The sequence below is a fragment of the Phycodurus eques genome, chromosome 12, assembly GCF_024500275.1.
Source record: "Phycodurus eques isolate BA_2022a chromosome 12, UOR_Pequ_1.1, whole genome shotgun sequence".
Classification (NCBI taxonomy): Eukaryota; Metazoa; Chordata; class Actinopteri; order Syngnathiformes; family Syngnathidae; genus Phycodurus; species Phycodurus eques.
In genome coordinates, this window is record NC_084536.1 from 22,426,558 (window position 1) to 22,439,815 (window position 13,258).

The window sequence follows — 13,258 nt, forward strand, 5'->3', positions numbered from 1 at the left end:
CAGGCAAATGCATGCAAACATTCTCAAAGGTAAGACAAAAACTGGATCAATTTATGGTTTTTTTTCACCCCGTTTGCAGACTTGTAGTAGGAATTCCATGTGGTCTGTGTATTGGGTTTCAGTGAGGAGACATAATCCCCTCCCCGCTTACAAACCCACCCCTACTTCACAACCAACCTAGTCCTCCTCACTTCTATATTTCCAGAGAGGAAAGAGCAAATAATGGGACACTGAGTAGAGCTGCAGCTTTCAAGAGAGACATTTTCTTTTCTTCCTTGGAGGAGCCTTTGTTGTGGAAGTAAATGCAACACAGCATACATTGTACAAAAAGACGACGCGTGAGACTCGCTTTTGCACAGGAGCAATCCAAACAGCAGCACAAAAGTCAGTCCGGAAGAAAAGAAATCTCAGCGATGAAGCCAATCACTGTCATCAGTGCTCTTTTGCTTCTTCTCCATATCTCTTCTCAATGTGCAGAAGCATATAGGTGAGTTGATAAAGAATTATGAGCGTTTGTGGATTCAATGTTTTTTTTGTTTGTTTGTTTGTTTGTTTGTTTTTAAAGACACAGCATTACGTATAACTCTAACCATATACTTGGTTTGAGAACACCACCGTGGGCCAGATCAGAAACAGATCCGAATATGGCCCACCGGCCGTAGGATCCATCCTACCCAGAGTTTTAAATCTTTACAGCGGCTTTACATTTTGTTGTTATTATAATGGCATGTTTATAGTGTACCAACTGGGTAAAGGAGGTTAATAACTGAGGAGCACCTGTCACTCTCCCGTGGGCTATTTTGGTTGATTGAGCTCCTGTCTCGGATTCCTCAAGTCCCGCCGGAGCCGAAACTACTTTTAAGAGGTTGCTGCCCGATACCCCGAAACATGGGTGGTGTTAAACGTTTGGCATCGAGCCTGATGGGTGTCAAAACGTGACAGCGGCTCATCCTGCTGTGCATTCCCAAGATATTAATTCTCTGTGTAAAGACTCCATTTACTCTATACAGGTTATAAATATACACGGGTAACATAACCTCTTTGCACTGTACATTATTCTAAATGCAGTGCCTGACATGCCAATGTTAGCAAGTGAAAGTGGAGGAAGATGCTGGCTGACAAAAACAGAACATATTAGAATATCACTCAGTGGAACGCAAACCTCCACCAAGGCCATAAAATCGTGGAACACCTTACTCGCGTTTGTTTGTCCATCTGTTCATAAATTAGCAGCCAACTTTTTAGTCCACGGAGGATGACGTAAGATGTCACAAACGGATGGACAGGATATTTTGTATTCGGAGTGCCATGAATAGTCCCGTTGGCTTGCCTTGGCCTTATGTGAAGTTTTGTAATAGTACAGGGCCATTGCTTAACTGGTGCTATGTACCAGTTCACTGGAAAATGTGACTGGACGTAGAGGACCAATATGGCAAAAGTGAAAATCAATATATATCAACACCTTTACTCAGATCCTCAACAATATTTTATGGTTCTTCATCGGCGCACAGTTCCATGGAATTTGTTTTATTTTTTTACTTTATGTGTAATCCAGCAACGAAACCAACAAACTGAAGTCAAAACCTGAACAACAACGAAACATCAATACCAGAATGGCACTCAGTAGAGTGCCATGCAGACCTTCACCAAGGCTGAACCTGTATTTCCAACCGGTGGCAGTAATGGCCACCATTTTCTGCAAAACAGTTTTAACAATGATGATATTTAAGCAAATCCCTGGCTCCGCACCAAAATCTAGTTATGCTCGTAACGTACGAATACACAAACACAACCATGTGCTTTGTGCTAGGCAGAAGTAATGAGATGGTATGTGAGGTGTCAAGGTGCAGGAAGCAGGAAAGAGTCTGATTAGGGTGCTTTTCACCCTCTATAACCAGCATCCTTTCAACTGATTGTTGCTCCATGGGTTATCCTCCTTTTATCACTACAGGAAACATGTAAGATGCCTTGGTTTAACTGGGTTTTCACACAATTGCTATAATTGGCCTGAAAAAAAACCTGCAAATTAGTTAGCCAGTGGATTTCGGCATCGTCCTTTCTGTCCACCTCAAAATGGATCACAAAGCAACATGTGTTTTAAAGTCAAGAGAACATTTTGCTACAAGCACCAAATGCTATCGCACTCTCCATGTGGGCTATAAATATTGGTCTGACAATAAAATTACACATCTTACCTTGAACCTCTCTGTTCCTCTACAAAGGCAGCACAGACAAGTTTCTACTGGAAACCAACCAGGTGTGTGTCGCTATGGCAGGAGGCTGGAGTGTTGCTTTGGTTGGAAGAAAAATCGCAGAGGCCAGTGTGAGGGTAAGAAAGGTCAAGGTTGATTAATCCATTCATTCATTTTAAAAAAAAAACAAAAACAAACAAACAAAAAAAAACTACGATGGTACCAAACTTTCATGTCTTCTCTTTATAGGATATACTTTAGATACATTTATGAAGACTGATCTAATCTTAATCAATTAGGGTTTAGGCTTTGTTCTTTCTAAATCTAAATTCTTCATTTCATCGAGGCATGTTGGACACTTGTATGCTTCCAATTTTGTCGGACCATCTGGAAAAGACCATTCTCTGAAAACAGCAGGACTGTGCCTCAGTGTACAAGCAAGGTGTATAAAGTATTTGGTGTGAAAGAACTTAACCTCAACTGCATCAAACCACAAAAGGCCCTTTTAGACAACCTGTAAAAGACATCCTTATCACATTTTTTTTTCTTTGAGTGCTGGTAATATCTCGCTTCGCTGGGTTCACTGTTAAAGGTAAAGTCGGATAAATGCAGTATCTTCTTTTACAACTCTAATGCTGCAATTTTCAGCATCTCTGTATAAAAGAGGTTAAATATTGTGTGATAGCCAGATAATTTCTCAAGTAAAAAAAAATAAAAATAAAAAAAAAATAAAAATTTAAATCCATAGACTCTAAAGTCTGAGAGTCTTCCTGGACTGTAATTGTTGTCCAATTACACAAAATGTTCAGTTTAGTTTGTAAATTCTTGCCTGAAACCATGGAAATATTGTATGTGGTTTGACTATAATCCATCCATCCCTCACCGTCCAACCACTAATATGTCTACTTCTTCATACTAAATGTTTTACCAGCTCAGTGTGAGCCCGGCTGCAAGCACGGCGAATGCGTTGGCCCAAACAAATGCAAGTGCTTCCTGGGATACACCGGAAAAACGTGCAATCAGGGTGAATATGTGTGCACGGTCATGAGTTTTAGATGGAAAAGTGGGTCTTACAGTTGAAGATATGGAAAAAAAATTTATCTTTCTATTTCAAGATTTGAACGAATGCGGCTTGATCCCTCGTCCGTGTGAACATCGCTGCATGAACACCCATGGCAGTTACAAGTGTTACTGCCTCAACGGATACACGCTGATGCCTGATGGATCTTGTGCCAGTGAGTCTCATCCAACTACCTACCGTCTTTGCACATAAAAATGTAAGATTTTCATGAGTTTTTTTTTTTTTTGTGTGTGTGTTTGTGTTGCTGAACGTGCATGTTAGATTCCAGGACCTGCTCGCTCGCTCATTGTCAGTACGGCTGTGAGGAGGTTCAGGGGGAGATTTGCTGCCTCTGCCCCTCTGTGGGGCTGCAGCTGGCTCCAGATCAGAGGACTTGCGTAGGTGAGAAAAAAAGGCACTTTCAAAGAAACAGTTGTACAAAAAAACATTTGTCTTACATATGGTATAATCAAAGACAGTCCAAAGTAAGATGAAAGAAAAGAAGAGGAAGTTCAGGATACAAAGAGAGGAAGAAATTGACTTTGGCTTGAGTCCAATGCATTGGGGTTTGGGGGTTTATGCATAGTGGAAAACGCTATAAAGATTCCATTATGTGGCTTTCGCATGCTTGGTTGGTAAATCAGAGAGAGGCAATTAGGTTTGTAGTTCCACAACGCTTCCTGGATTGTAGCAGAGCCAATTTGGCATAGTTGCTAATAAAACAAGGCGATCAAGACAAAGGAGTTGGAGACATTTCAGAACCTTTCGCCGAGCCAACGAATGTTAACAAAAATGTTGTACATGTTTGAATTTCAGCCTAGTTATCATTGCAGGCATTTACAAGGCATAAACTCTTGTAGACATATGCACTCATGACGGGTGTGCATCTGGACTAATTGAGCCTCATCTGTCTCACTGAATTTAGTTGGTATGACAAACATGCATTTGCTGGCTTTATTTATGAAAACATGCACCCTAATGCTGGATGCAGTTTTCTGAAATATCATTACTTGGAGCCTGCAACACTAAAATGTTCTAGTGAAACATACACATTTAAGAAATGTATGATGACTTCAATAAGCTAGCAAAAGTATGTTCTGTGTTTTTTAACACGATGCTTTTTGGGGCAGCTTTCACAATTTGGAAAAATGAATTTGACCTAATAACTTAATGCAGGGAAAAGAAGAGCAATATATTTACAGAACATTTTGTTTAATGCCAAAGTGTTGTATAATCAGTAAATACAGATAAAGTAGTAGTCTGTCTCTATTGTGATCAAATGTTGTGTGACATCAGATAAGGCCTACTGCATCTCAGTGAAGTCAGGTTACGAGCAATCCAGGTTGGAGGTCAAACATTTCTGAGTTTCCAGTTTTCTGGCAGGCAGCAATCATAAAATCTGGCATAAATTGTGAGAAATATGAGTTCAACAGCATTATTATATAGTACGGCGAGCTGATTTGATGCTATTTATAGGTTGCACTGCGTCCATATCAACATCAAGAGGAGGAAACAAGTTTTAACCACAGTTGATAATCTGGTGATGTAAATGTTATGATCGCTCTATTGATGTCATCAATGTGGCATTTTGTGTTTGATTTCCCCGCAGATATTGATGAATGCGTTACTGGAAGCAACCTTTGTCCATACAACAAGCAATGTGTGAACACATTTGGCAGCTACTTCTGCAAGTGTCAAGACGGATACGATCTGAAATATGTCAACGGCAAATACGACTGTGTAGGTAAGGCATAACTGATGTAATTCAGGGGTAGCGTCTGTGGTCACGTATGGTCCTAAAGGTACAAAAAGGCCTTCTTCCAATTTCCAGACCTGGATGAGTGTGCATCCAGCACCGACAAGTGCAGCCATCAAGCTGTCTGCCTGAACACTCAAGGATCGTACAAGTGCAGGTGCAAGTCAGGCTTCCGAGGCAATGGCTTTGAATGCTCCGGTGAGATCCCAGATATGCTCCAGAATCACAGACCAACTAGTCTCAGGGGTTCCATTTGATGTCCTAAATCTTCAAGCAGGGTGTCCAACGACAGATGCCTTTCTTTCCCGGTCACTCTGCTGGACCGACAAGACGTTTTCCGGCTGCATATTTGTAGTTTGAGTATGAATACATCACCAGTCGTTCGAAGACTGATTTCCTGCACTTAGAGCCAGTAAAGTTTCACAGATGTTGAAAGGAGAGAGCCAAAGATTGTCAGCACACGAGTAAATATTTTACTGCTTGACATCTGAAGAGAAATGGGAATACTCACCAGCCTTTATGTATGAGCGACATTGACCGTCAGACAGAGGATCTTAATGTGAATGAAGGTGTTTTTATTTCTTATAGTCAAGCCGTTTTATCAGAGGTTATGGGATGGAAACAAAGGCAGTGCTGATCACGTTCTCAATGGTGAGACTGTGTGGAATCCGAGACGCTGCTTTCACTGCTAACTCCCTGGCCGGCAACTCAATTAATCGCTTGTTTTCTCAACTCCTTCCGAGAAGTTATCTTCTTGACTTTGCTCATGACATTTGACATCAAGCCTGGAAACTACCGCATGCCCTTTATACATACACTGTACATGTATGATTGAATGCTTTTGTAACCAGGTAACAAATCTAAATTACATTGTTGTGATGTTTCAACTGCATGTTAAAGGTTGTTAATATATGCGGTATTGCCTTTTTGCTGTTAATAGTACTGTGTAAGGTACTCCGAAGATGCACTGATGCATAACACCTGGTCAAATACTGTAGGTCTCTGACATGTATAATTTGGTTCCTGTTCCTGCCTGTAGCCATCCCAGACTCCCAAGTAAGGCCTGGAATTCTGGGAGGTAAACTTGAGAATGAGGACATCAAAAACATTATCCCTGAATCAGTTGTGACCCCACCTCCGAGGAGCCGCCAGCAGCCTTTTGACTACGACGGAGAGGTCTACATCGGCGAACCAACTGTGGAGACCCCAGTGGACGAGTTTCTTGAGGAAGAAGAAGAAGAGGAAGACAACCAGCTCAATCCAAGAGGAGATGTTTTCAGTAAGTGGCTTCTGTTCTGCGTAAACTCTAACTGGACTTTCACTTGTATAGTGCCGGATAAGCGGTAGAAAATGGATGGATGGATGGTTCTCATATATGTACGTCATCCGGATACAATTACAAAATCCATGCCTAAAGTCTTCAACTCCTCCAGTACCACCTTAATTCTTCTTCAGAAGGTTTGTGTCAGACCAGATTTCACCCCCAATCTTTTGGGGAACACCAGAGTCTGTGAAAGACTTTACTCAGCAGGAGAAGACAGGCCTCGAAACATTCATCACATAGTGGAGAGGAATTTTTCACTTTTGGCATGTGAGAGCTGAGGGATATAACTCATCCTGGATCAGCTTCCCATAACCTGGGAGAAGGTTACGAAGCCTTTTATCACGCTTTCCCCAAAACAGCTGTTGTGCAAACAGACTGACTTCTCATAAGGAAGCTCTGTCATCAGCACTGGAGATTTTTCACTGCACTAGACCACTTAAGGTGTTCAGGTTCAATAAGCCCAGCTGTCACTTGTGTGAATGTCGAAAGCCGCCTGCCTTGGGGGTGGTTTGCTACAAGAGCCCTTAAACGCTTGAGCGCTGAAACCTAAACTTGTAGTTCCTCCCCCCTCAAGAAATGAGTGACAGCAGGGCAGGTCAAAACCTGCTGGTTGAAAGACCGTGTATGGCCTTTGCATCATAAATTCATTTTTGTTGTGATGATTCTGCATGTATACATCTTTCCTACCACCTACTATTGGAACCACAATACATTGTCACTAATACTTATCTGATCTCTTAATCTAGCATCAGAGGATTTTGCATCAGTTTTTGGTCCAGCCAGAGAGGTCCAACAGCTTGAAACAGCGCCACTTCAGGAAGGTAGAAAAATGACATTTTTGTTTCACAAGTTTAGTTTAACAAAATCAGTGCACTTTTCGTTTAAAAATGTATTTTTCCAATAGGAAATAATGGAAATAGCCACGGTGGCCGACTGGTTAGAGCGTCAGCCTCACAGTTCTGAGGACCCGGGTTCAATCCCCGGCCCCGCCTGTGTGGAGTTTGCATGTTCTCCCCGTGCCTGCGTGGGTTTTCTCCGGGCAGTCCGGTTTCCTCCCACATCCCAAAAACATGCATTAATTGGAGACTCTAAATTGCCCGTAGGCGTGACTGTGAGTGCGAATGGTTGTGCGATTGCGATTGGCTGGCAACCAGTTCAGGGTGTACCCCGCCTCCTGCCCGATGACAGCTGGGATAGGCTCCAGCACGCCCGCGACCCTATTGAGGAGAAGCGGCTCAGAAAATGGATGGATGGATGGAAATAATGGAAAAATAAATATTTCGTTCCATAGTGTGAACTTTAGCCACGAGGACCACCTTGACTTTAATTTAAACAGAATGTTAAGTAACCTTTGCCTCGCTGTTGTACAAATGTGGAAACACCTACTGTTGAAGATAAAATGTTAAAAAATAAGAGATATATAAAAGACTAAAATATTCCCATTTTTTGACTTTTCTCGAAAATGTGGGTCCAAATCTGTATTGTTCAACAAACCATCCTTCGAGATTGTACTGAATTATGTCACGGCATAATGACTCTATCCGACAATTTGGATAATATTGCAACTTTTCTTTCTTTACACAAGAGTTTATCATGGATTGCAACTTTGATCAGGGAGCATGCGAGTGGGTCCAAGACAAGGCTGATGACATGGACTGGAGCGTAGCTTACCATGGCAAAGGTAACAAAATGATGAGTACCGTATTTCCGCAAATAGTGGTTGGAGAATACACCAGACTCATTTGAATCATACAATAAGACACCACACTTATGTTGTTGATTGGCTAATGGTTGCGGAACTATTAACCCTTAGCTCTTTCTTCAGGTGCTGAGTACTACATGTCCATGAGTGGTCTGCAAGGGGAGCAAGAGGACGTTTCCAAGCTCAAGTTGCTACTCAGTGACCGAACCCAGCAGGGCAGCTTCTGCCTGACATTCAACTATCGTGTGGTGGGTCATGACGTGGGCTCCCTCAGGGTGCTGCTGGATAACAACGCTTACCCGGTGTGGGAACAGAGCCACAGCAGGAATCAGGAATGGCAGACAGAGCTCCTCACTGTGGCCTGGAAAGAAGAAGCACCGCAATCAGTGAGTCATTTGGTGTCGGTGTAAATCATTTCAATAATCAAAACAATTGGCAAGCAGGAGAGTGGAACAACAAAATAAATAATAACATGGAACATAACACTGCAGATGATACCTTTGAATGTTTTACAGATCATCTTTGAAGTGCAGCGCGGAAGAGGAGTCGGAGGGGAGATCGGGCTGGACAATGTTGTGCTGACCTCAGGCCCGTGTCAAGAAGATGACTCTCTGATCTTCTAAAAATCAACTGTTTCAAAGTCAAATCCACAATGTTTCAAAAAGTGAAGAAATTTGAGGAGTCACTGATTGCAGATTAGCTGAAATGTCATGGCCTGATTTTTATAATAAAAACGTTTAGTCAGTACGTATGTATAATAGATTGCTTTAAATGAAAAGTCTTGTGTAATTATTTTTTTCGTCCTGTTCGGCTGTTAGGTCAAGCAGAATGGAAGCTCTGTATCCCTTTTATGTTGGAACAGTTTTACTGTGTCACAGTGGAGTTTTTAAATTGTTGTGTAATTCGAAACTCAATGTGACATTAATGTTTTTTTGTTTGTTTTTTTAAGACAGGCTAGTTTACATGATTTTAACAAAACAATCTGTGCATTACTGCTGTAAATGTTGCTTTCACCTTACTCTGTGCTTTTACATACAGTAAATCTCTTATTTTCTATCTCGGTCTGTCATTAGTTTGTCTCCTCTACATTTTGTCCGATACCCTGGATGTTTATTGTAGTTTATCATCGATTTGAACCTCAAGCCTCAGAACTGTGGGGCAGCCATTTTAACCACTATTACACCCATGCCGCCGCTAATAGCCCAGCGCAATTTCGCCTAATTGGTCCGAAAATAATTCCATTTTTTATTTACTACAAATAATGTATCTTTGTGCATCTATCAATGCCAACGACGTATAATGATTTGCAGAACAATTGAATGCCCTTCTTCCACTAGATGGCAGAATGATACAGCTAGTAACCATGTATTAACCTGTTGCCATTCAAACAATAGAATACTGTAATAGCTTTGAGTTCAACTAAATTTTACATTGACCAAGTAAATGTGTGAATAAATTGAGACAAGAGCATCATTATTTCAGTGAAGATACTTTTTGTGACATTTTAATTTGGTGAGATATGTTCCTTGGCTCAATAAAGGTTAGGAAAAACTGCTTTGGACTCCATCTACTCAGTTTAATTTTTCCATTTCCTACATATAAACTGCGTTAAAATGTACAGAAAAGTTGCAAAACAAACAACAAAAAGTTATCTTGCCTGGAAGGTCAGCACTCCAAAACCTCTCTGAACCTGAATCGCCGCAAAATGTCGCCACTTGGCGGTGATGCAAAGCGAATCGCTGATTGGTCTATTCCGTCACGTGACCTGGGCAGTCCTTAGCTATCGTTAGCATCCCAACAGGCTAGCGGCGCGCAGCTAGCTAGCTAGCATCGAGCCTTCGGAGTGTCCAGAAAACGACGTGACATTGTTGATCTCGGCCCGCGACAGAAGGCAAGAAGGTGTCAAACACATACACAATACATCTGTCGTTCTTTTCGCGTGAAAACCGGCGTGGACGCGGTCGCTTCGTAGAGCGAACTGGAATGAAGCGTTTTTTTGCTCTGAAGTGAACTAACGTTACATAGCTAATAATGCTGTTGCCTGCTTCTTAATTCCAGCTGTGCTGATGCCTTGCTATCCTATTTTGTTTATTATTTGTCATATCCAGCTAGCTGTTTTAACATGACCCTGTACCGGTATATGCCTTCGCTATTTGTTCTACAACCTGAATATTTATATCAAAGCGATGTTGTTGGGAGCGTTTCTATGGAGTACGTTTTTGCAGGTCCATTACTAGCTGCCCAGCCGAAGTCGCTGTCTCCTGCCAAGCATTTACAAGCAAACCGCTGTGTTGCAGCCAGAGCAAGTGGACCTTACATGGCCGTCCATACCAACACTGAACAAACGAGCATGTGACTTGAGTAGCAGGGTCTGCACCACATGATCTGGACTAGTGGAGGAAGCCTAAATCAATCAGTGGTGAGTATCCAACCAGCCATAACATCTCGTGATTGTGCTTTAGTAGAAATTTCATATGCTTGTGATAGTCTTCTGTCAAAATTACTTATTAATATGGGTTAGTGGCATGGATGTGTGAGTCACTGATGGCATACTGGTACTCGCATGACTTTGCTGTAGGCAGCGTGTATTAATTTTCCACTCAGTGACAGTGTGAATGGTTTTCTGTCTCACTATGTGCAATGCGATTGACTGGCAACTGCAGGCCAGGGTGTAGTCCGCCTTTTTCCCTAAGTCAGCAAAGATAGTTTCGAATTCATCAGCGACCCTCAGCATGGATAAGCAGTATAGAAAATAGATAGCTTGATGGATGATGTATGTAGATAAAGCATGTACATTTTTTGAAGCGGACTTAGTCATTTATTGCAGCATAATGTTGAGCTGCACTTCAATCAGATACGATCCACTGGAGATAAAACTTTATTACGTAATTGTCAACACATGATTGTTTATTATCTGATGTCGTCACTTGGTTTATTCAAACAAAGTGAACATGGTTTTCCCACTTCGACATGTTGTGTGTTGTCTCTCGTCTAAAGCAGGTTACACTACAAACGCGTATCGATTTTTAAAACGTAAGAGACTCCTCACATGATAAGGAAAAATCAGCATGTTTGTGTTGACTTTCCACACTGTTGGCTTATCTTGTGACTATACTTCGTTGACTGTCTCCTAATTTTTATTGTTTATCTCCAGCAACAACCCGAGGTTGATTCCTAATTGGCTATCGGTCCATTTCACGTTCCAATCACGGATTGACTCAATCGACTTCGTGTTGACCACACACGCGCGTAAGGATTTGCAATCATAAATATTGAATGAGTTTAACATTAGAATTTTTTTTTCCCAGAGGGTTTGAAATTTAAATTAACTGTTTAAATCTGTAGGAAGAAAAGGAGGTGTCTCAGCTCTTATTTGTTTCAAGTGGACAACACACTAGGTTTTTTTAAGAAGCGTCTATTAGAATAGAGGCTAGTATTGGAAGAAATACTGTGTTATGTTTGCTTAACTAACATGTTACATGTTTAAAACAGGACATCCCTTCTTCGCAGTGATTAACCGCGAGCAGCCATGTCAACCAAAACGTCCCTGCTGAAAGTTATCCTCCTGGGCGACGGCGGCGTGGGAAAGAGCTCCATCATGAACCGCTACGTCACTAACAAGTTCGACGCGCACCTTTTCCACACCATCGGTGTGGAGTTCCTCAACAAGGACCTGGAGGTGGACGGCCACCAGGTCACCTTGCAAATCTGGGACACTGCCGGCCAGGAACGCTTTCGCAGCCTGAGGACTCCTTTCTACCGAGGCTCCGACTGCTGTTTGCTCACCTTCAGCGTCGACGACAACCAGAGCTTCCTCAACTTGGGAAACTGGAAGAAGGAGTTCATCTACTACGCGGATGTCAAGGAGCCGGAGAAGTTCCCTTTTGTGGTGCTGGGCAACAAACTGGATGTGAGCGAGAGACAGGTGTCCTCCGAGGAGGCCCGGCAATGGTGCCAGGAGAACGGCGACCATCCGTATTTCGAGACCAGCGCCAAGGACGCCACAAACGTAGCGGTGGCCTTCGAGGAGGCGGTCCGCAGGGTTTTGGCGACGGATGAGCGAACGGACCACTTCATCCCCACGGACACTGTCAAGCTCCACAGAAAGCCTCGTTCTGCCGCCACCTGCTGCTCATAATGTCTAAGTGGCTGTCCGCAATGTTTATAAATAATGCTGTTTAAACAACAAGGCTGCATTAACACCTTATTGAAACTTATAACATATTTGATTTGTGCTATCAGGGTTTGCTTACAGATGGGGTCAGTTTAATAGTGGAAGCACTAATTGTGTCTTACCATAAATAAACATGAAAGCACTGAATTCTTCACTCAGTTCAAAGGTCACATTTTAAGAATGATTTAAGTGCATTTCATATGAGCTTTGTGTGGGTACCTAAAAACATGCCAATCTGTAGATGAGTGCAATTATGTGATGATCATGTTAATGTTTATCAATTTGCATTTTCCTATTGTTTAGGCATATGTTACTAACAAATCAATTGCTTTTTGACACCGTTTGCACACGTTTTAGCCATGTAAGTTGATTATTAAGTTCTCAAAGCCCAGATGCTCCCTAATTGAGAAACAAAACTGGAAACTTGTTTCACTTTATTTAATCACACATACCATAAATGAAGAGAGGAGGGAATTAGTGGTGAAATTTTGGCGATTGAGAAACACCAGGGGTTTGGTTTGGTTGGTTTTGGGGGGTTGTCTTAAACATCGAGCCTGATGTTAACATTTTTTACTTTCAGTTGAAGGTCTTTTGTTTTTCAAAATGAAATGAAATACTCATTTGCATCTCCTGTTTGTTATTCATATGCCAACCAACCAATAAAGTGTCGAGGACTCTGTTTACTTTTATGGGTTTTGTCATCATCCTAAATAGGAACCGATGTCTTATATACTGTGTATATAATCTCAATACTTTTTTTCATGCATTTTTTCCAGCTCTAGGTTTTTAAGTGCTCGTAGGTATGACCAAGATAAAGTTTTGAAATCTGACCACCACTGAAGAGACTTGAGTTGCAGTGTCGAGATAGGGCCAAGAAATATCTGGACAGATTTTTAAAAGGTTTTATCAAATCATGAGATGAGAGTGACTATTGCTGGACCAATGAGTAACTGGCATGGAGCTCCACTTTGAATGAGGCACCACCATGGTGGAAGTGTGGGGTGATGGTTTGGGCAGCTATCAAAGAAGAGTGTCGGACAAAATCTACAC

The 13,258-nt window shown here is 41.9% G+C and overlaps 2 protein-coding genes across 7 annotated transcripts; both read left to right on the top strand.

The window, feature by feature from the left end:
* The first annotated feature begins 214 nt into the window (after nt 1–214).
* egfl6 (EGF-like-domain, multiple 6) lies at nt 215–9,420 on the top strand. The gene is made up of 13 exons (XM_061691509.1): nt 215–487; nt 2,223–2,329; nt 3,124–3,216; nt 3,308–3,427; nt 3,535–3,654; nt 4,862–4,996; nt 5,084–5,206; nt 5,597–5,659; nt 6,048–6,287; nt 7,079–7,153; nt 7,918–8,013; nt 8,158–8,420; nt 8,550–9,420. The coding sequence occupies exons 1-13, from the start codon at nt 303–305 to the stop codon at nt 8,655–8,657; spliced, it is 1,728 nt and encodes a 575-aa protein (XP_061547493.1). The 5' UTR covers nt 215–302; the 3' UTR covers nt 8,658–9,420.
* Nucleotides 9,421–9,825: 405 nt separating this feature from the next.
* Nucleotides 9,826–12,897, top strand: rab9a (RAB9A, member RAS oncogene family). 6 transcript variants are annotated; one of them, XM_061691664.1, is made up of 3 exons: nt 9,826–10,453; nt 11,189–11,283; nt 11,527–12,897. In XM_061691664.1, exon 3 carries the CDS (start codon nt 11,564–11,566, stop codon nt 12,170–12,172), a length of 609 nt encoding a protein of 202 aa, XP_061547648.1. In that variant the 5' UTR covers nt 9,826–10,453; nt 11,189–11,283; nt 11,527–11,563; the 3' UTR covers nt 12,173–12,897. The 6 variants fall into 6 exon arrangements, with proteins under 6 accessions (XP_061547648.1, XP_061547652.1, XP_061547649.1 ...); XM_061691668.1 differs by having other exon boundaries at nt 11,545–12,897; XM_061691665.1 differs by lacking the exon at nt 11,189–11,283 and having other exon boundaries at nt 9,826–9,933; nt 10,234–10,453.
* The last annotated feature ends 361 nt before the right edge of the window (nt 12,898–13,258 follow it).